Raw genomic sequence first — 19,521 nt, 5'->3', positions numbered from 1 at the left:
GAACCAATCAAATAAAGAACGGAATGTGGCGTTCACTAGCGGTTTGTAAAATTTTAATACAGTTAGTACTCGATTTTCCGAAGTCCTCGCCAAAATTTAATCCTGGATAATCGAATCACGAAATTTTATTTCTTTCAGAAATTGAGTCTCTCTCATAAAATATGACTCCGAAAATTCTCCAAAGTTCATTGGTTTTCTGTAATTTACGATGGCAGCATTTAAGAATTTATTTTTTCTGAATTTAGGAATTCTAGAGATTCTAGAGTAAATTTTCAAAACAACCTATTGGTCATGGGTTTCCTATGCAGATAGGACCTTTTAAAAATTCTAGATCAGGGGTGCCCAACCTTTTGGCCCTGGGGACCAGATCTAATTTTTCTGAGGCAGTAGTGGGCCGGAACTAATGTTTATTACAAATTGAAAATGCAAAAAAAAAATCATAACATTATATTCATGAGATCATTTAAAAATAGTTAAAAGATACATTTTAAAATTAAAATTAAATAATAAATAGAATTTATTTAAACGAAATTTGGATTCAAATCTACTTAACAAAATAAACACTTTTTGTGTTATTGTGCACTTTTTTGCAAATATCTTACAAAATAAATATTATAAAATTATTTGAAACACACAAAAAATTAAAAAAAAAAGTTTTTCTTAAAAATGTTGCAATCAATTGATTTTTTAAATGTTTTTTTTTGCTATTTTGTGTCATTTTTCAGTATTTTAAAAATATTTACAGTGAACTCCGTTATCTGTATAAATAATTTGCTTTTTTAAGCTTATTCTTGACAATATTTATTACTAAAAAGTTTTATAAAAACTATATAATTTTTGTCTTACTCACATTAAATGAAAATCAATTTGAATGGCTCAGGATAGAAAAACTAAATTTTAAAGTGAACACATTCAAAATTGTAAAAATTTCAACATGAGAATTATTCTGTACAACAATCCAAGTTTGCTATCGTACACTGCACAATATAACGAAATTGATAATTGGGTCCTAAAATGAAGCTTACATTGCTGATATTATTGTTTACAGCGATAAAGCTTATTTTGCTGAGTACAATGACCCTTTGTACGACCACAAATAGTTTAAAATGGATTTTTAAATCAATTTGGAAAAATTAACCTCGCGGTCCTTCTTGACAGAAAAGTTTCTACTTCACAGTTCGTTTCAAGGGGACCATAGTTGATCAATCGAAAAATTGTTGTCTAGTCAATTTTTTTTTGCATTAAAATGAAAAAAAAAGTGATCAGAAATGGTTTTTAATCGTGTTTTTACCATTGTACATAAATATTGACATAGGGCTTTAGTACCCAATTATGCTTTCTTTTCCTAGTTTTCAATTTAATTATTGATTCTGAAAACATCAATATGGATATGACAAAAACTAAATTCAAACATAAAGAATGTTTGAATTTGAAATAAAAACATTGCTAAAGCACAAAAAAAACTAAATTTTCTCAATTAAATTTCTGTGAAAATATTAGAAAATAAGACCTTGAGGTTTTTTTAAATCTAGACTCTAAATTAACATATCGAACATTTCATTAACAGCCTTACGGGCCATTGATAGAGCTATTTTGAAATGGAGTCGCGGGCCGTACGTTGCGCAGGCTTCTTATAGATTCAAGATTTAAGAATTTAAAAATTAAAAAATTTAAGAATTTAAGAATTTAAGAATTTAAGAATTTAAGAATTTAAGAATTTAAGAATTTAAGAATTTAAGAATTTAAGAATTTAAGAATTTAAGAATTTAAGAATTTAAGAATTTAAGAATTTAAGAATTTAAGAATTTAAGAATTTAAGAATTTAAGAATTTAAGAATTTAAGAATTTAAGAATTTAAGAATTTAAGAATTTAAGAATTTAAGAATTTAAGAATTTAAGAATTTAAGAATTTAAGAATTTAAGAATTTAAGAATTTAAGAATTTAAGAATTTAAGAATTTAAGAATTTAAGAATTTAAGAATTTAAGAATTTAAGAATTTAAGAATTTAAGAATTTAAGAATTTAAGAATTTAAGAATTTAAGAATTTAAGAATTTAAGAATTTAAGAATTTAAGAATTTAAGAATTTAAGAATTTAAGAATTTAAGAATTTAAGAATTTAAGAATTTAAGAATTTAAGAATTTAAGAATTTAAGAATTTAAGAATTTAAGAATTTAAGAATTTAAGAATTTAAGAATTTAAGAATTTAAGAATTTAAGAATTTAAGAATTTAAGAATTTAAGAATTTAAGAATTTAAGAATTTAAGAATTTAAGAATTTAAGAATTTAAGAATTTAAGAATTTAAGAATTTAAGAATTTAAGAATTTAAGAATTTAAGAATTTAAGAATTTAAGAATTTAAGAATTTAAGAATTTAAATATTGCTGGTCTCCCTGTCTCTGGTATGCACACTTCCGCCAAAATTCACCACCAGGGTTTTTGCTCGGTGACAGCTGTCAACTTGTTTGTTTTTGTGTTAGTGCGCTTCCCAAATATTAGGTCTATTCCCGTACTGCAGAATTCTGCAATTCTGCACAAAAACGGCAGCAGAGCGTTCCCGTACTTTTCTGCAGCAAAAGTAACTTTTCTCTCAGGCAGAACTTCTGCAATGAGAGAGGTAAAAGTTGCAGCAAACCCGTTTCCGTACTTTGCTGCAAGCTCTCTCTTCTCTTTCTTGTTGAAAAGTTACTGCAATTTGGTGTGATGGATGTTGAGTACACGCTTACATAAAATTTGCAAGTTGGGTGAAATCAAGCATTTTATTATTAGTTGTAATAATAAATGCTTTTGGGGTAGTTTTTTTTATGTCTGGTTTTATTGAGAACGATTTTTTATGTTAACGATTTCAGGCTTAGCTCAGTCATGTAAATGATAAAGCGATTTTTTTAGTGTTACTATTTTTACCTGATAAAAAATTGAAAGCTTAAACCATAGTATTACAGCACGGCTAGTACCTCAACTAAAAAAAGTACTATAAAAACAAATTGTTTTAAAAACTTTTGAACATTTCTTTTGAGTTTAATAAATTCAAATAAATATTTGTTTGGGAATAATTTTTGATCTTAAATTGATTTTGAATATACTAAATATATGTGTTAAAATAATAGGTAAAATTAATTGGAAAATAATAAATTGTAACTTAAACGGTGCTACCAATTTTTATTCTTATATGAACATAAAAAATATTAATGTAATTTTGTCGAAATAAAAATTCTGGAACTCTGAAATTCTTGAATTCTTAAATTCTTAAATTCATAAATTCTCAAATTTATTAAATTCTTAAGTTCCTAAATTCTTAAATTCTGGAATTTTTCGCCATCTTGAATCATAAAAAACACACATATATTGAAGTCATATCTTAGGTCAGAAACTAAAATTTAGACGACCTAGAGATTGGAAATTTGGACTGTTTCTATTAAATTTATGTTTGAGTTTTAAAATTTTTGATTTACAATTTTTTTTAATTTTACTTATTTTTGAAATTATTATTTCTTAAATTTTCTATCTTATTATTTTTAACTGTAGCTTTTGAATTTTTGGTGTTCTGAACTCATAAATATTCAAACTTTTGTTTTTTTTATTCCGATTTCGTTTTCAACCTTTTTTTTATTTTGAATTTTTAAAGTTAAAATTCTTTTGAAATTTAAAACATTTTGAAATATTTAGTTTATAATTATTTGATATTTAAGCTTTAAATTTGTGATTTATTATTCTTTTTTTGTTTTTCATTTTTAAATTTCTCAAATATCTGATGTATGTTTTTTGAAAGTTTCTCAATTTGAAAATATTAGTTTTTTTTGAATATTATTAGATATGGATTTTGTAATTTCCAGATTTCTTAATTTGAGTGTTTCATTTTTTTTTTTTTGAGTTTTGATTCATTTTTTTTTAATTTTGTCAATTTTGCTGCGTCACCGTTGTTCTTTCGTGTGACATCCAGTCATAATTCATTTATGTTATTATGAATAATCTTTCAAACATTCTGCAATTAAAACATGTGTTGGTCCCTTCTATATAAAACCTTTGTTTGTCTTTTTTTAATCATATTTATTAAACGTACCTGCCACTCTCATTTGTATTTTTTTTACCTGATGTGAAAAATTTGAGTTGTTTCTAATATTAATTTCTACCTAAGCATAATTAATTTCTAGTTACTTAATAAATAATACATCCTTGATTTTTTAAATAAAATGTTGTACTGCATACAAAATAATATCCCCGTTATAGAGGTAAACTTAACTTAAGAATTCTTTCAATTACTTTTTTGTGAACCATTTTTTTAATATTTTGAAATAATTAAACAACTTTAATACCCAATTTGAGTAAATCCACTCAGCTGTGTACAATATTGCAGAAAAAGTACTGGAACGCGCTACCCAGGCAAAAGTTTTGCGGTTTTGCAAGCTTGCAGAACTTCTGCAAAAGAGAGAGAGATGAAGAGAGCGAGCTGAAAAGTACGGGAACGTGCTGCAAAAAAGTGACTTATGCTGGCTGCAGAATTCTGCAGAAGCTGCAGAAATTCTGCAATTCTGCAAGTACGGGAATAGACCTATTGATCAATGAACCAGCTGACGTTTCATTAAATTCTAATCAGTTGTGTGTAGTAACAAACTGTTGTTCCTTCGTTCGATTGTGTGCTAGCGTAAATATCAATAACCCATTCAATCTGTTTCTCATTCTTTGTTCGTCTTCACCAAAGTGCACAGCAGTTCATTAATTAACTTATGCTCAACATTACTACACTCTTGTTGCATGACTGAAGGTCTTTAAATTTTAAAGTAACTGCCTCCAAGGTTGAACTATCCCCGAAAATGTCCCAGGAAAAGTTTGATTTGACCAAGGTCCACGAGTGCTTCGATCGGTGCTTGGCCGACCCGATTGATCCGGATGATGTTCTTGTCGACGCTTACCTTGAGGCCTTCAAGGAACTTTACAAGTAAGATTGCTTTGTCGTTTATTGGTCGAATATTATTCACGGTTCTTCCCACCACTCTCGCAGGTTCTTTTCCCTGATGGGAACCGTTTTTGGCTTCGTCAGCAGTGACGTCAAGGAAAAGGTCGAGATTCTGGAAAAGCACCGCCAGCAGCCGAACGCCGAAAAGTTCGAAACGATCAAACGGATGATGGAATACGAACGGGACGCGGAGCTGCTCGCGAAAAAGGACTACGTTTCGGGCAGTCGGACACTTTTACGGCTTCACCGGGGCTTAGGTGAGTGAGCGCGATTTTAATCCCGCGCCAGCCAAAGTTCGCGCCACGCTACAATTTATTGCACTTTTTGTGTTTTGTTTTATCTTATCGCACACTTTGCTAATTTTAGTTTTTTTCTGTTGTACTCGCGAAACAGATTTCATCTACGTGTTCCTGAAGCGGCTCGGCGAGTTGGCCAACCCGGACGATAAAACAAACTGCGTCTGCCAGACGTCGTACAACGAAACGTTGGCTCATTTTCACCCCTGGTTGATCCGGAAGGGTGCCACGGTGGCGATGTACGCGCTACCAAACCGGGACCAACTGCTGGAGAAGGTTTGCGTGGACGCCGCCACCGCGATCCAGAAGCTGCCCGAGATGCTGGTCGTTGCGCGGCAGGTTTACGACCGGACGCAAGATCTGTACACCAAGTACGATCTGCACGGGCTGCCGTAAGCGGGGTGAACGATGCGTACGCTTATTGTGCTTTTATTTTTTTTCTGTTTTGTAAATTTGTTTCCAGTAGTTGTGCAGCACTTGTGATAGTTTAAAGTATTCATGCGAAGAATGATTTTATAGTGATTGTAAATTTTTTATGTTATACCTGATTATGTTTGGTTTAGTAAAAATATTCGGCACACCTGATTAAGTAGATGCTTGTTTTGATCTTACAATATATCCAAAAAAGTTGCTCAATGTATCAGCGTCAGTGGGGCCATGATGTGCGGAATGCATCATATTGTTAGCAATGAGCTTAGAAATACGGCGGAACATCATAAATAATCATTCATGGGTGTCTGGCGAAAAACAACGTTTAAGACAAAAGATTAAATTTTGTAAAAAGAAAAGGTTTAGCAGGGAGGTCACGCGGTTTATGCATGATCCCTTAATTTAAAGGAAAAAATAAAATAAAAAGCTAAGGTAGCATACATTCCGGCGCCTTAATCATTTTTGGTAGCGTGAAAGCTCATCAAGTAATGCTTTGCAGAGCAGAAAAAAGCTTGAACAACGGCTTGCTGGCTTGTTGATCGTATGCATTTAGGCGTTTTAATTTAATTACAAAACGAAGAAAGTAAACGAGGTAAACAGATACATACCAGAATTTTTTTTTGGAGCAAATTTTCAAGTTAAAGGTGCGAATATTCAGATTATTCTGACAAAAATAACATTAAAGCGTTTTGAAAATTGGACTGCTTTGATTTGAAAGTATTAAAAGAAATAATATTCTAAAAATAATAAAGCAGGGTGGCCACCTCGGGAAAAATCCGAGAAAACCGGGAAAACCCCGGGAATTTATTCCACCGGGAGAAAACCGGCAAAAACTCGGGAATTCGACTGACAAACCGGGAAAATATTTTGAGTTTAGTTAAAATTCGACAAATTCCTCTTAAATTACTTCAACGTATACTTTTCTCTATTAGAATATTATTCTAGTTATTCTGAATGAAGAATTCGGAAAAATATTGTTCAAATTTGTGTAATAGATGTAGTGATGGAGCGTGGCATATAGAAATGTGAGCACCCCTAGCATAATATCTTGTAGCGAACAGTAGTATTGGTGTGCTGGCATGTGCGAGAACTCGTATGGTAGTGTGAGTGACAGAAAGAAAAATAAATCAGTCTTCTGTTTTGCTTTGGCCATAAAACGTTTTTGAATTGGTATCCGAAATCCGCGAGAAAACGACCGAAATATGTCCGTCTGGTCACGACAATAGACTCAAGCTATCGAGAAATTAAAAGTGAGAGTGTGTGCGTGCAACATGGAGTTAAACTTTTTGAAAAGCCTTGGTAAGCTTCACAGCAACTGCACAGAAAGTTTAACTCCATGTTGCGATTTGACAGCTCGATTAAGGTGAAATGCCTCCACATCCGATTTGGGCTTCTTCTTATATTTCTTCTTCTTCATGGTAATCATCGAAATCATTAATCATTATCACTATACTTGTGTTGGTAAGACTATCACAAATACCAACACTCACCATGTTAGTGTTGGTATTGTTATGAAATATTGACCAAACACAAATTTCTTTGTTTTGTTTGGTAGAAAATAAAAAAAAAACAATTCACATTGCAGTTTACATTTCATAAGTAAAACTTTTTTAAATACTTTTCAAACAAAAAGTCAAACTTTAAAATTGAATCATGTCATATTCTGAAGTAGGAGTGGCGAAATTTCGGTCCGCAGGTCCAACTCTCGCCAAGCGATGCCATCCGCCCCGCGATGGTTCTAGAAAAATCTTCTGAGACCAGCCTTGGAGGCACTTATTCGAACATAGCAAATTTTTGAAGTGTATTCCCCTCGACTTGACCTCGTCGGAAAACCGGAAGTTTACAGTCGTAAAATCCGGCACCAAAAGAAAGAACTACTCGTATAACTTATAACTCGACGATCAAGCGGGTTATCCTTGGCACGTCCGACTAACCTCCAAATCGGACGCATAATGCTGTTCTACGGGGATGCCTTGAAGAAAGCTCCCTCCGGCAGCATCCGACTTGGTTTGTTAACGTTCGGCTTGGTATTTGCCGTGGCCAAATCGGTGGAGACTTTTCGTAAGTGGCGCCTCCGTCTTTTACTGAATCATGGAGTTCAACTAATGCCATCCGTTGCGTTTGTTCTGAAGCGATTGTTTGGCCCACTTTGAATGATCTCTACCGACGGATGCTTCGCTCGGCAGGACCTGCTAAAGATTTCGCGAAAATTTCCTTGCTCAGCACATTGTCCAGTTCCTGGAACGTCTTCACGTTGCTTTTGGTATTTGTAATAGTGATCTGCAGAACGAGCTGCAGCGGAATGTTCTCAGATGCTGTCCCAGATAGAGTGGTGCCATGACCAGCAAGGATTCCGTTCGAGTCAACTCTTTTTCCTGAGTTTAGAAACCGGATGTGTGTCACTACGACACGGTCGAACTTCTCAAGCGCACCGTACAAAACAGGTACCGCCGTCAGGGGTGACATTGGGTCTGGGGGTGAGATTGTGTCATACAAAAATGCTGAAGTTTTTCGTCCCATTCTCACCACCAGACCCAATGTCACCCCTGATGACGGTAATTTAGATTAGGCGATTTTTACATGATGGCCCAAAGGTGATCCCTTTCCATGGATCTGACCATTTTGCAGCCTAAAATTAAAAAGTTTCATAAATCTCGAACCATTTTCGCAATTTCTAGAAAACCAAACCGACAAAGTGCCGTAACGCCCTAATGGCGTGCAGCACTGGACCCACATAGATCTGCTAGACACTGGCCACAACGCTGTCTCGACGAGCAGCAGGCAACCCTCGATATTCAATCGAATTTCCAGTCCGAAAATCCATGCCCAATAGCCGAGCTGGCTGACCTTATTCGCCGGCAGCGCCGGAACCAACGAAAGGGTGATTCAGGCGGACCCAAATCCGGCCGTAGTTCCGTTCACATGTTCCTGGTTCTTGGTCCCTTCGTGTGGATTTAGTTGCGACACAGTCGAGGGTATTTTCAGATTGGCCGGCAAAAATATAGTTTTTACGCGGTGTTACAGTACAAATTAGCCAAAATTTGACATGAGATCTATTGAGTATTCGTGTTTACTACAAGATCGAAAGGGTCAACACTAGGGACACAGTTGTCACGTCCATGTCCGTTAGGGTGGATTTTCATAGATTTTTCGATGACCGACATCGAAAGCGGCTTTCGATGCTCGTGGTCACATTTTGCCGAAAACTCATTTTTATCAATCAGGTTAAATCGCAAAATGGTTTGGATTGATATTTTATGGTAGTATAAGCACAAACAAACACATACCCATCGCCGGAAAGTTGCGAAAATGCGATTTTCCGACTTTTCATTTTCGATGCACGAGCATCTTTAGACGACCGACATCGAAAGCATACTCACGACCATGCTTTGCTAAAATGTCCGTGCATTGAAACTCGATGCTCGTTCAGTGCCTTTTTGCTACCTCAGCGGCACCCTAGACACAAACCTAAATAACGCTTTGAAACGCTTGGTACGGGATGGGAATGAAACTTGACGAAACAAATTCTATCTGTCAAACCAGACCTTGTCAACAATCAAAACAGCTGATTTTGCATGGTGAAATGGAGTTAATCTTCTGGCCATTGTTTTGCAGACGGAATCCGTCCACCGGTGGACGGATTGCTTGCCTAGGTTAGCAAGAGGAACTGATCCACCGGTGGCCGGATTTCTGGACATTGTTTTGCCGGAGGAATCCGTCCACCGGTGATCGGATTTCAGGGCATTGTTTTGCAGGAGGAATCCGTAAACCGGTGGAAGGATTGCCTGGCCAAGTTGACAAGAGGAGCTTGTCCACCGGTGGTTGGATTTCGGTGCATTGTTTTGCAGGAGAAATCCGTCCACCGGTGGACGGATTTCAGGGCATTGTTTTGCAGGAAGAATCCGTCCACCGGTGGATGGATTTCGGTGCATTGTTTTGCAGGAGGATTCCGTGCATCGTTGGACGGATTGCTTGCCTAAATTTTGCTTAAATTTCTTAAATTCCAAAATTTCTAAAATTTCTAAAAAAAAATTAAAATTTTCTTAAACTTATAAATTTACTAAGCTTTTTAAAATTTCAAAGTTTTCTTAAATTTCAAAGTTTTCTAAAATTTTTCTAATTTCTAAAGTATAAAAAATATATAAAATGTCTTTACTTACTTTAATTTCTTCAATTCCTTTAATTTCTAAATATTTATAATTTCCTGAATATCTTAAATTTCTAAAATTTCTAAAATTTCTAAAATTTCTAAAATTTCTAAAATTTCTAAAATTTTTAAAATTTCTAAAATTTCTAAAATTTCTAAAATTTCTAAAATTTCTAAAATTTCTAAAATTTCTAAAATTTCTAAAATTTCTAGAATTTCTAAAATTTCTAAAATTTCTAAAATTTCTAAAATTTCTAAAATTTCTAAAATTTCTAAAATTTCTTTAATTTCTTAAATTTCTTAAATTTCTTAAGTTTCTTAAATTTCTAAAATTTCTAAAATTTCTAAAATTTCTAAAATTTCTAAAATTTCTAAAATTTCTAAAATTTCTAAATTTTCTAAAATTTTTAAAATTTCTAAAATTTCTAAATTTTCTAGAATTTCTAAAATTTCTAAAATTTCTAAAATTTCTAAAATTTCTAAAATTTCTAAAATTTCTAAAATTTCTAAAATTTCTAAAATTTCTAAAATTTCTAAAATTTCTAAAATTTCTAAAATTTCTAAAATTTCTAAAATTTCTAAAATTTCTAAAATTTCTAAAATTTTTAAAATTTCTAAAATTTCTAAAATTTCTAAAATTTCTAAAATTTCTAAAATTTCTAAAATTTCTAAAATTTCTAAAATTTCTAAAATTTCTAAAATTTCTAAAATTTCTAAAATTTCTAAAATTTCTAAAATTTCTAAAATTTCTAAAATTTCTAAAATTTCTAAAATTTCTAAAATTTCTAAAATTTTCATAATTTTGAAAATTTTGAAAATTTTGAAAATTTTGAAAATTTTGAAAATTTCGAAAATTTCTTAAATTTTTTTTAAAATTTTTAAAGTTTCTTTAATTTTTTTAATTCCTTAAATTTCTTAATTTTTTTATAATTTCTTTAATTTTTAAATTTCCTCAATTGGGTCCTAAAATGAAGCTTAGATTGCTGATATTATTGTTTACAGCGATAAAGCTTATTTTTTAGAGTACAATGACCCTTTGTACGACCACAAAGAGTTTAAAATGGATTTTTAAATAAATTTTGAAAAATTAACCTCGCGGTCCTTCTTGATAGAAAAGCTCCTACTTGACAGCTTGTTCCAAGGGGACCATAGTTGATCCATCGAAAAAATGTTGTCTTGTCAAAAAAAAAAAATTGCATTAAAATGAAAAAAAGTGATCAGAAATGGTTTTTAATCGTATTTTTTACCGTTGTACATAAAAATTGACATAGGGCTTTAGTACCCAATTTCCTAAATTACTAAATTATTTCTTTAATTTCTCATAATTCTTGAATTATTTATTTTTTAAATTTCTAAAAAACTTTAAATTACTTAAATACTTAATTACTTAAATACTTAAATTTTTTAAAATTCATAAAAATTTTCCAATTTTAAGTCCACTCTATAGAGAATTTGCAGCTAAGCTAAAAGACACATGTCGCCACCTACAAATAGCGTAAACCTATGATTTTTTTAAAAATGTGTTTTTTCCTTCATAATCAACATTTTTATTAAACTTATGCCGGATTCGGATGAGAAAAATTATTTCCAACAATTTGGTGTACAACTTTCCAATATTTGTTTGATTTTTCTATGAGAAAACTGTAAATTTAGAAAAAGATAGAAATTTGGACTATTTGGCAAGAAAGTCTGTCAAAAATCAATAAAAATTGTTGAATATACGTTAACACATCTGTTATCAACTATAAAACTGTTTGTTTCATTGATATATATGGGGAAACTCATTTTTAGTGTTCCAAAACATGTTTTTTTTTTTAAAAAGTCACAAATTTTTGCGCGCCTAAAAAATGATGTTCATTATTTTAAAGCAAAAAACATTTCTCGTCTTTTGCAACCAGTTTCATTAAGATTGATGCAGGGAACCATGAGAAATAAGCGATTTTGTTCTTCAATCCAGCAGAAAGAAATACGATTTTTGGCAAGTAACCTCATTTTGGCGCCACCTACATTTGAAACACAGTCGCGCTGCAAAACCTCAATTATCTCTCATCTTTTTTGCATGATTTTTCGCAACGAACATGAGGCAAATGGTTTTATTTAATTAAATTATGCGCTAGTCTAATCATACGCCTTTTTGAAAAAGATTTATTGAACAACATCAGCTTATTTCAAAAGTTATTCTGGAGTTCCGATCGCCACGCAATGCTGCTTTGTTTACGTTTGAATCTGTCATTTTCCATCCTTCGTTAACTTGCATGCAAGTGTTCCTTATTCCGGAAAGTCGATTTTGGGGTTGTGTCTAAGCTAAATGAAGTAACGCAAGCCACGAGCATCGAGTTGGTTCGATGCTCGTGCTCTCGATGTCGTTGCACAATCCATGAAAATCCAGCCTTATAAGGAATGCCTGTGCGAGTTACGCCAAAACTGCGGCCGATTCAGCTTGGCCTTTGAATGCATCCTGGTGGACAGTGGACGAAAAACACCGCTAGCTGACTATGTCCAAGGCTGCCCCAACTGCGGTGGCGACTGGAACATTTTTCCGACGAAGCAACTTTCGGAACCATCGCTACAATTTTATATTCCGATGGGCACACTTCAGCCCGGGGCATCTCGGCACGGATAATGCACATCGCTTGTGACGGTAAATGAACCAAGCCGCTACCATCGGTTCGCTTTTCAACGGAACACGTTTATTTTTGCCAGCCAATCTGAAAATACCCTCGACTGTGTCGCAACTAAATCCACACGAAGGGACCAAGAATCAGGAACATGTGAACGGAACTACGGCCGGATTTGGGTCCGGGTTTCGGTCGCGGGTTTTCACAGGTTTCTCAAAAAAATCCGTCCACTTCTGGTTTGTTTGGTTGACTGCTTTGTTTTGTTCATTTTCTACCGCAGCAGCATGACAGATGGTTTGTGGAAACAGTGTTGCTGGTTTGAGTGTGACTAAAATATAACGGTCTGCTATGTTGGTTGTTTTAATTTGTATTTGATTGCTTCTATTTGTCAGCAAAAAATATGTTTGCATGCAAGCGGAATTTATTCGAAATTTTTTGATCTAAAATTAAGTTTAAAAGCGTATAATAATTGATTTTTATTTTATCTATTTTTGCGAGCATTTTTATGGTTCTCTGTTTTGGCATCACTTTCTACACCTTCTTTGGTAAATATTTGGATAGGGCTTGTTCCAAAAGAAATCAGTGCAAAAGGCTTTGTTTCAGTAAGACTTTTTTAAATGTTTGTTAAGAAATGATGGATTTACACATACTATGAAAGATTGGTGTGTACGGACAGAGGCAGTAATAATAATACTATTTTTCAAGCGGTTGCTCGGGTTTTGCAAAAGTAAGCAAATTGTGATTAAAATTTTCAATTTCGTCGCGTCAAAAGGTGTGTTCCGGGAAGTTTTGAACAAATCACGTTGTGTGATATAATATGAAGCCAGTTCAACCTAAGGAACATCCGAAACGTAAGCAATCAAAGTAGTGACCAAGTTTGTGAAGAAGAAGTGCGAAAACAAGGGGAAAACCACTCTGCTCATTGCCCTCGAGTAGGCTGTGCCCTAAAGTTGCCCAAACGTGCCCGAAGGTGCCCGAATGTTGCCCAAATGTGTCCTGAAGCTTCTCAAAATAAATAATTTGTGTACGATGCTTAGCAACCCTGTTACTTTGTTTACACTTTTTTGGACTGCTGTCGGTTTGTGTTGTGAATTTTTCTCGGAGGTCAAACAGCTGCTCGAGGAATCATACCTCCTGGAAGCGCCACAATTCTAAGCAAAGGAAGGACCACCGAAAGCGCTTTAAGTCGCGATATCTTATTCCCCGCGATCCTGAGATTGTCGCAAGCATTCCCACATGAGGAAATCTCGCGTTGAAGCGTGTCTGTGGTGCCGATCCCAATGAAGCGCTGGTGAGATCGATTGTAAAGACAACAGGAATTTAATCAAAGCTTGAACTTTAGTGAATTAAATTATTTAAATAACTTTTGCTTAATTTTAGGGCATGTCAACGACGTGTTGGTGCCGGAGCAACAGATTTTCCGAAGGGCCAAAACTGGTTGGCGATCAGCACATTGGCATGATGGCTCACGTTGTATCCGGATTAAGTTTCAACACTACCTGAACACACCAAGATGTTTGCGTCGGAAAGTTTAACACTTCCTGTCAGGAGCTGCGAGCGTTATTCGTCGCCACTGCTCAGTTCAAGATGGTCCCGGCCTCAACGCAGGTTGCGGTACAAGGACAAGAAGCCGTTTGCCTGGTGCAGTGCAATTTGTACATTCAAAACATAATCAACAAGCTAGTTTTATTTTTATTCACACAAAACTATATTTATTTATAACGACATTCTTAAATATAATAAAGAACACATGATCAACAAATTTGCAGAACTTCGTCGCATCTCAGTGCTGGGATATTAAAATCACAAACTCTTTGTTTGTCTTTTTGGTATTCCCGTCAAACGGTTTTCCCGGGTGTTGAATTGTATAATTTTTTTTTTTGATTCGGCACAACTTCCAGTATTTCGTCGAGGTCCTTCTTTACTGGCTATCGATTTCACTACAGTGTCGTAGTACTTTATCCCAGCACGACCGTGGTCTTGACTGATCGTCGGTCATGCAAGTGAAACCTTCCGGCAGGACGATCTGGTCGGGTTTGTTAATTTGTTGCGCTGTGTATGTTCACTGCTGGAAGGGCCAAACTGAAATACGCCAACCCAAATTAGAAAACATTGGTCTCTAAATGCTACCTTTTTATTAAACTCTGATTGATCACCTGAGCTTTTAACAATTCCTTGAATCGGAAAACATTCCGAAAAACTAAACCAATTTATTCAATCAATTTTTGAAATCTGATTGTCATGTTTGTTTCTGTTTGTTTATGTAAATGTCAAAATTTTAGTCAAAGGTGCCCGAGAGTGTGCCCTAGGGTGCCCGATGACGTGCCCGATGTTGCCCAGGAGTGCCCAGGGCTCTTTGATCGGAGTGGTTTTCCCCTTGTGCGAAAACGAGGACGAATAAGAATCAAAAGAAGACCTTCCGAAGTGCTTCCGAAGTTTTAAGCAGTTTGTAAGAATTTTGAGTGAAAAAACAATATAAAATGTATTAAAATCGGTAAATGACGGCGATAACTTGTTGGAGTTCATGTTTGGAAAAGGTATGTGGCAAAATGTGGATGCGAGAGCAAAATTTTCAAAAAGGGTGTATTTTTGATGGTAATGACTAAGGTTCTGCAACAAATCATTGATGGAAATTAAGGGCATGCGACGGCAGCCTTTTTCGGCCATTTAGTGTTGTGCTCCAATTTCACCTTAAGCTTTGGTTGTTTGTTTTTTTTCTGTTGAGTATTCCATGATATTTTTCTTTGGCGAGGGGGGAGAAGCAACTACGATTACCACTACACCACCGGACCCGGTTTAAAAAACAAATGTTTGAAAAGCTGCAATTTTTCCTGGTGCAAGTCAATAGAAAATTTACTCAGCGCTATGATTTTTGAAGTCTTATTTCAATAAATATTGATTTTCATAAGCACAATAAACAATTTATTTTTTATTTTATTATGTATTTTAATAGGAAGTTGTTGTTTTTTTTATTCCAAAATTGTTAAACTTACGAATTAAACCCTTTTTTTTATATATTTTTTTTTCTTTTTTATTTTTTTTTCAACAATATGATTGTAAAAAGAGTCAAAAACTGCTTTATTTTTTTTTGTAGACAGCAACTTTAGGGAATAAATAATCGATAGTTCTCATAATTAACCGATAGTTCCCATAATTTCGAAGATACTTAAATTTGCGTACCGAAAATTGTGGTGCAAAAAGCTTAGCTTGATGTGCGCCATTGAAAATAAGAATGTAGTTCAGACTCGATTATCCGAAGTACTCGGAAAAAATAAAAAAATATAAATATTAAAATAAAAAGGCACAGTTTCAACATTTGCATGGAAAAAGTGTTTTAAAATGCATTTTACACTAGTTCAGTTGTTTTGCAATCATTAGTTTTCTAAAAATGTATGATTTTACGAAAACAAAAATTTTAGCGAAAAAAAAATAAACATCGGCAATTTTCAAAATTTCAAATGATTTTCAAATCAACCTAAACATGCTAAAAATTATTCTGAACGCAATTAAATGGATCTAAAATTGATTTCAGTTGATTCCACTTAAATTTTCATTTTAATTTAGAAGTTTTTTGAAAAAAAAAAATTTTTGCTCCCTGATTTTTCGGGCCAATTTTGAAGGAGGAGGGGGAGGGGGAGGGGGAGGGAAACAAACACTTTAAATAAAATTGGTACCAGCCTAAATTACTTTGAAATGATTTAGAATTTTGAAATTCAAGATGGCGGCCAAAATGGCTGAAATGAAATATTGAAAATATGCATTTTTAAATTTAATAGGCAATGAATCACTCAACAGTGACTAAAATTAAGTCGCAGTCGAATTTGATGTTAAAAGTAAGAAAATAAAAAATTACTATTTTTTTTTGTTGTTCAAACCGTCGGATAGTTGAGACGGACTGTATACAATTTTTACTGTAAAACATTTGGTGGTATTTCAAATTGCTATGAAACTTTGTGTTTGTGTTTTTTAATCAGAATTGAGTACTTTTGTATAATTTAAAAATTTCGGAAATATTTGGTATTTAAGATATTTTTATATAGTTTTTTGGGAGTCTTTCAACAATCAAATGCCTATCAAATTCGCAATTCGCAATTCGCAATTTTCAGTGTAAGAACGGGCCTTGACCGATCTTATGCACCAGGTTCCCGACGAACACGCACTGCCCTTACACCTACATCTCACCCTTGCTCTGAGTCAGTACGAGCAGCACGCTAGAACACGCTTTGAGTGTTCGTGCCAGGCATGCACACCTTCTTTTCTGGTTACGCATTTTAACTCGGCCGGGGGTGGTACATTACGTAGGGTTTGATGTAAGTATAAGCGCCTAACCATTTATAGTGTGCCTATCAACATTCATTAAAGCAAAAACTGTTTTATTTTTAGTTTGAATTCAAAAACTAGTTGTTATTCTACTGTGTACTGTTTTCTCCTGAAATCTTCCCTAATGTTGAATCGTGTTAATCTGTTGCTATTTCTTCTGTCGCGGTGTTTTGTTACAATATTTTGGTCCTAAGCATTTAAAAAAAGTTTTTCAAAAGTACAATAGTAATATTTGTTTTAATCCTTTAACCATTCCATAAATTGAGTAAGGGCTCAAACCTCACTTGTTTGAAAAAAGGGTGAAGATTGCAAACAATAGACAGTAAAAGAGAATTTATTTTATAAAAATCAAGTATCAGTAGTAAGAGAATGATGAGCGTATTTTGAAGAATAAAAATGAGATGCTAGATGTATTAGATGTAAAATTAGACAATAGTTAATAAATAGAGATACAAAACATGCTTAGATTATGGTAATGATAATTTATAGGGCAGATAAAGAATTATTCAAATAAATAAATTCGCAATAAAATCAAAAAAAAAAAAAAAGTTTAGGCGAATGATAAATAGACTTGATATTACTAGTACATTAAGGAAAAGTATATTTTTAAGGAAAAGAAAAAAAAAATGAATAAATAAATAAATAAATAAATAAATAAAAAAATAAAATAAGAAACAAACAAACAAAGTTAGTTACAGCAGTATCAATTGATAGAAAAGAGTGGAAAAGCTTTGAGAGATAAGAGAATCAAAAGTTAGTAAAATTAAAATCAAATGTTGGATATTAAATAGAAGAATCAGTCAAGAATTGGGAATCAGAAGAGCAAAATAAAAATAGGAGATAGGTGGTAGCTAAGAATGAAGAAAAGAGAAACCCCGTTGTGCAATGTTTCAGGTACATCCACAGCAGTTGACTCAACATACTGCGAATCAAAACAATACCGTCTACAATCACAAATTACTTCCCTTTCCCACATTGTCGCGCCCCTTTCTTTTAGCCGTCTCGACTTTGACCCGCGGTGGTCAAAGGTTTACGATCCGTTTCCACAGGTCACCAGCTAGGTCATCATGAAAACCAAGCCAACGTGGAGGTAAGAAAATAGGACACTTGCAAGGAACCAGAGCTATACTGTTCTGATCAAGATAATTCGGATGATCTAACAGAACTACGGATGTAGTCAGTGACGCTCCTTCCAGGATGTTCCTCGCCTGAGCGTCATCATTCGCACTTGGCCTGCTGTGTTCAAATTCAAAACATTGAAAAAATATCTTTCTTTCTAAATTGTAATTTAAATTTTAAATAAAATTTTCAGATATTTTAAGATTTCAATATTTTCAGAGTACAACTGCATAATAGTCATTTCAAAACAAATAGTCACTTTTTATTTTTATTCAAACACAAAAATTTAGTTTTTATTGGGATTTATTTAATTCTCATCTGAAAATTCCGTAAAAAAACAGATTAACTGAATTTTGACTGTTTCGGTTGAAAATCGCAGCGCGGTCAATTAATTTTTTACCATTCTGTGTCAGGTACTCAAAAATTTAAAAACATCCAATCATGTTTATTTATTCTTTTTTTCAATAAATTTGGCACGGCTCATACAAAGGATGTATCGAGAATTATGTTCATGTTTGCGCGAGCTGGGAGTCGCGAAGAGGGGTTGAAGTACAGGCCAACTCAGAAAGGGTTTTTGGACAGTTACATTCCCAAGTAGCACAACTCATTTACTATGTTTTTCCGAACGTCCTCGAAAACTCTTGAACGCCGGAAAAAGCGCACGTTTTTCTGTTGTTGAACATCTCTTCATCCGTTAGAAAAGTGCGTGTTTTGAATTAGTTTTGCAAGTGCAAGTCATACTTGCATAGAGAACGTTTGTTGGACATGTCATAAGAACTCATGACCATAAGATTCTGAATCGGGTTAGGTAAACATTGTTAGAACCGTTTAACAACATCCTGCCCTTAAAATTAAGAAATAAGTTAGGTAAATGTTTTGAGAACCGTACAAGAACATATCGTGCCAGACAATTTCCAATTTCATTACTATGCTTTTGGAGACCATTTTTTTTAAACATGTTCGAGTGCTAATCAACATCCATTGCTACTACAACTCTGCTGCGTCTGCTGCTGGTTCCCGGTGCTGCATCTTTAGTTTTCCTTTCTGATGAAGAATCCTTAGGTCAAGTATCGAACTCAAGATCACTCCAAATGTAAGTCCGGGTGCGCGTCTGCATCATTCCACGAGTGGTTATGTTGGATGAGCAGGCCTAAACGCCAAAAAATCTGTGGTCATCTAGGTTTATTGAAATTACAAAAGCTTTTTCAAAGAAAACTGAAGAGTATTTGCATAAATGTTGTTGTTTTTTGCAAATCTTTTTTACCCATACTCAAACCCAATATTGTAAATGCTATTTCCTGCTTTCCATTAATAATTTATGTTATTCTTAAATTTAATACAAAACGATTTATGTTGATTTTAAGTTAAGAAGAATTGTGGAGCATGGAGATGAAAAATTACAAGCATTATGGAAATTAAGGCTTTGGACTAAAAACTGTTAAAACGGCTTCTTACTTATTCTTACTCAATTTGAAAGCTTTCTTGAGAAATAAAAATATTGAACCAAATGTATACGTTGTGTATGCGTTCAAAAAGTATTTTGATACTAACGTCAGTCTATAAAAAATAGATTGTAATTTGACCACAAAAGACCCGGGGGTCTTTAAAGTGGATTAATTTGCTTAACAATGTAACCTC

General features: G+C 33.7%; 1 protein-coding gene and 1 long non-coding RNA gene across 2 annotated transcripts; both read left to right on the top strand.

The window, feature by feature from the left end:
• The first annotated feature begins 4,554 nt into the window (after nucleotides 1–4,554).
• On the top strand, nucleotides 4,555–5,842 carry LOC120418891 (ceramide-1-phosphate transfer protein). The gene is made up of 3 exons (XM_039581423.2): nucleotides 4,555–4,936; nucleotides 5,000–5,211; nucleotides 5,348–5,842. Exons 1-3 carry the CDS (start codon nucleotides 4,812–4,814, stop codon nucleotides 5,644–5,646), a joined length of 636 nt encoding a protein of 211 aa, XP_039437357.1. The 5' UTR covers nucleotides 4,555–4,811; the 3' UTR covers nucleotides 5,647–5,842.
• A 7,503-nt stretch (nucleotides 5,843–13,345) lies between these two features.
• LOC120418892 (uncharacterized) lies at nucleotides 13,346–14,206 on the top strand. The gene is made up of 2 exons (XR_005605639.2): nucleotides 13,346–13,747; nucleotides 13,825–14,206. It is a non-coding gene; the product is annotated as an uncharacterized LOC120418892 (long non-coding RNA).
• Nucleotides 14,207–19,521: the final 5,315 nt, after the last annotated feature.

Source organism: Culex pipiens, chromosome 3, assembly GCF_016801865.2.
Source record: "Culex pipiens pallens isolate TS chromosome 3, TS_CPP_V2, whole genome shotgun sequence".
Taxonomy (NCBI): Eukaryota; Metazoa; Arthropoda; class Insecta; order Diptera; family Culicidae; genus Culex; species Culex pipiens.
Note: the sequence above shows the minus strand (reverse complement) of the source record. Positions and strands in the feature narration are given on the sequence as shown.

Excerpts from the sequence above, each read along its gene's own strand:
- LOC120418891 (XM_039581423.2), top strand. The coding sequence starts at position 4,812 with ATGTCCCAGGAAAAGTTTGATTTGACCAAGGTCCACGAGTGCTTCGAT. Across the intron at positions 4,937-4,999 it reads GCCTTCAAGGAACTTTACAA|GTTCTTTTCCCTGATGGGAA; the intron begins GTAAGATTGCTT and ends CCACTCTCGCAG. Across the intron at positions 5,212-5,347 it reads ACGGCTTCACCGGGGCTTAG|ATTTCATCTACGTGTTCCTG; the intron begins GTGAGTGAGCGC and ends CTCGCGAAACAG.